The 3,513-nt window shown below is 63.9% G+C and overlaps 1 protein-coding gene across 1 annotated transcript in view; it reads right to left on the minus strand.

Annotated features, from left to right (window-relative positions):
• Nucleotides 1–907: 907 nt before the first annotated feature.
• LOC117283911 overlaps nucleotides 908–3,513 on the minus strand; it is a 4,580-nt gene continuing 1,974 nt past the window's right edge. The window contains exon 3 of the mRNA XM_033757913.1: nucleotides 908–1,829. Within this exon, the coding sequence (XP_033613804.1) occupies nucleotides 1,374–1,829 (456 nt within the window). The 3' untranslated portion in view covers nucleotides 908–1,373. The remainder of the gene's footprint in view (nucleotides 1,830–3,513) is intronic.

Below are 3,513 nucleotides of genomic sequence, written 5' to 3' on the forward strand. Positions count from 1 at the left end.
TTGTCCTCGGGCCCCGCTCCAGTGCACAGCTCAATCCACAGCGTCTGCTTCTGGGGCGGCAGCCGGGCACTGAGGTCTCCTGAGGCCTGGCCCAGGGGACAGGGATGGAAGGTGGCAGGGGAGGCCCCGCCGAGAGCGAAGGGGCTGTGGCCGCGGAGGCTGGAACGGTCCGCCAAGAAATCCCCACAGAAACGCGTAGCTTCGGCCTGAGGAGGGAGAGGATTTCCTTTCCAGCAGCTCTGGGGACCGGGGCCCCAGCGGCAGCCAGGACAGAGGCTCGGGGAGGAGGGACAGGAAGCAGGGTCCAGACACCGAGTAGCACCAAATTTGGACAAGCTCAGGGGCGAGGAGCCCGGGCCTGGCCTGGGCAGAGGCTCGCTTCGCCGATGGGGTAAACCAAGGCACCTGCCACCCCATGCACTGGCAGAGCTGCTGCAGGGTCGCAGGAGGGTGAGGCCTGCCAGGCACTGCCTAGGCATCGCAGAGCCACCACTCCTCAGCTCTGCAAGCTGCACTCGGCTGGCTCCTGGGGTGCAGCACTGAGCACAGCACAGCAGAGGCCCAGAGTTTTCCCAGCACCTGCCCAGAACTGCATCCCTGACTTCCAGCCAGCTGGTGCCGTCACTGCCATCTGCCGGGGGCTGACATAACGGGTCAGGAGCTCAGCGGTCAGCTCGTACCTGGCATATGCCCGGCCCTGGGTTCCATCCCCAGCACTACAATTAAAAAAAAAAAATAACACAAGCAGTGTACAAACATCCCATCGCCCAAGTCACAAAGCTAGAGTAGAAATGCACATGTGGTAACGGCTTGCACAGTGGGAACAGGCTTTCCTTGTGTAGTGTGCAGCCTGCACAACCGGACATGACACCCTGATGAGCAATTGGATTTGAATTTGGGACTGCTCTAGAGCCTGAGATCCTTGAAAGAGAGCTGACCGGGCCCCAGGGGTGTGGGAGTGAGTTGGAAGAGGGAGAGGCAGGGAGGATCAGATGTACACACTCGTGTGGGTACACACATGCACAACTGTGCACCATCTGGGTAGGCAGGACCGGCCTCAGGGTGGCAACAGCCTGTGGCTGGACAGGTGCAGCTGGTTGGGCTCCCCTGGGCCCTACTCGCAGGGGAGCAGCGCTGCTTTCCTTCAGAGGGGTGTGCAGCACCCAGAGGGTGCACTAGGCATGGACTGTATGCCAGGGGCTGAGGTGGCAGGGAGAGGCCTGGGAGGAGCCTCTTCCTGGGCCTGCTCTGTCCTTTCCGATGGGAAGACTGGGCTGGAGCAGGAGGAGGGCGGAGGAGCAGACAGGAAGGGGCCGGGCGCCACCTAGGCGGCCAGGGTCACTGGCTTCCTGCAAAGGGACACGTGGGGACCCTCAGTTTCCAGGGATTCCAGACTCTCGCTCCATGCAGGTCCCCACAGAAGGAAGCCGCCACGTCCATGCCCTCCCTCCCTGCAGGGCACCCAGTTCAGGGGCCATGGCAGCCACAGGGGCACCGCCCTGAATGCCACTGTCCGACAGCTGCACACAACACCTGCCTGGGGGCCCGAAGGACATCCCCGGGTCCTGGGGCCCTGGCTGCCTGCCCGCCTGCTGCCGCCCAGGGCGGGACCCACCTGGCCACTCCTTCCTTCCGGCCGTGTCTTTCCTATGGCCGCCCTGCTCTTCCGGGCCTCCACCCTGCTGGCTGGAGGCGCTGATGCTGCCCACCCCGACCACGGCCGCTGCTTCAGGCGCAGTGGTGGCCCCAGTACAGCCTCTGCCCTTCACGGTCACTTCTCTGGCTTTGTAGTCCTCGAAGGATGTGTCCGAGGTGGGGAAACCGAGGCCCTGAGAGGTTCGTGACCACAAGATCACACACCCAAGTCCATGACGGAGATGAGGACAGCATCAGTCCAGGAGTGCCTGCCTCCAACAGCGTGTCTAACCACTGCACTGCACTGCCTTGCTTACGCCCCTCGCACAGCGTCCAGGCCCTTGGTGGGATCAGAGGACAGCCCTGCTGCGGCTGCTGGCTCCAGCCCAGCCTCGGGAAATGTGCCGACCAGCAGAGATCAGAGGGGCTAATCCCAAGCTGTGGGACAGGCCCTGGGGGCCGCGGCACGGGCTGAGGCACAGATGTCTCCCGGGAGTCCAGCCCATTAGAACAGAGGGGCTGTGTGGGGCGGCACATGCAGGGAGGGACAGTCAGCAGCCTGCTGCCCTCAGTCCCCAGTGAAGCCCTGTGGTGGCCGTCGCTGAGCTGCAGGGACCTGATCCAGGCTGATCTGGACCCTCAGTTTCTCATCTACAGAGCAAGGAAAAGTTTCCACCCACTGGGCTGCCCCAGGAGGGAAGAGCTCCTGGGGAAACCGAGGCAAGTGCTACTGGGTGCACACAGCTCAGCAGCCCAGGAGAAGGCGGGGCGGCTGAGGTCAGCATGAGGGGCCAGGGCAAGTATACTCCGTGTCCCCAGGGGCCACCCCAAGCCACCCCCTCGGCGGCTGTCCCTCTGTTCCTGCATTGCCTGGCCTGGCCCGGGCTTACTGGCCCCGGCTCCCTGCAACAGGGAGACAGCCTCTGCTCCCCTCTGTGCCAGCTGCCCATCCCCTTCAGCTGCTCCAATTTCACAGGGCTCAAATTTTCAAGGTCGTAGGGTCAGCTGCGGGGGTCTCCTCACTGACTCCCCAGCAGCTGGGCCTACCCGGAGCCCCCGCACTGGTCAACAGCTTGGCTGGCCTCCCATGCTGAGCTCACACAGAGCCGCCAATTGCGGTGAGCTCAGAGTCCCAAGCAGCCTAGGTGACCACAGCCGGCTGGATGGCCAAGCGCCTATCAAGGCCTGAAGAACAAGAGGGATGCTCCTCCCCCTGTCCCCCCAGAAAGATCCCAGGGAAGGATTGTGATTGGGCCTGGTGAAGTCACACCCCCCCATCTCTGTACCAATCACAGTGACCAAGAGAGTGGGACACTGTGATTGGCTGGGGCTGGGTCACATGTTTTCCTGTTGCTAAGGGGCAAGGGCAAAATACTGTGATTGGTACTTGCTCCCAGGACCTCAGGGATAGGGCAGGGCAGCGGTGCCTCCCCAAGACAGGGCATAGCGCCTGGACAGGAGCAGGTACGAGTCACAGCCAGACACCAGTTTGCACACCAGGGCAAGCCCATGGGAAGGGTGGGTAGGTGGGGTGTCTTCTCCTGACGGCACTCTGAGCCCCCACACACCCAGGCAGAGGGCCCCATGACCCCCGGTGCAGACCGCTGGGGGCTGCCAGGCTGTCCCGGTGCCCGGCCCCTCCCTGCCGCCGGAGCACACATTGCGAACATCTGGCGTGGGCCTGCTGCTGGGGGTCCCTCCTGGGGTTCCCCGCCGCTGACAGGAACCAGCGCGGTTTTATTACCCGCGGAGCACATGTGGGAACATTCCGGGCCAGCCCTGGGAGCCCACGCCCGCGCGATGGCAGCGGCCCAGGAAGGCCTCCCTCCCCGTCCCGGGCCGCCGTGTGACCGCACTTCTGCAGGCTGGACGGCGTCC

Source organism: Fukomys damarensis, unplaced genomic scaffold (assembly GCF_012274545.1).
Source record: "Fukomys damarensis isolate Sample0158 unplaced genomic scaffold, DMR_v1.0_HiC HiC_scaffold_32, whole genome shotgun sequence".
NCBI lineage: Eukaryota > Metazoa > Chordata > Mammalia > Rodentia > Bathyergidae > Fukomys > Fukomys damarensis.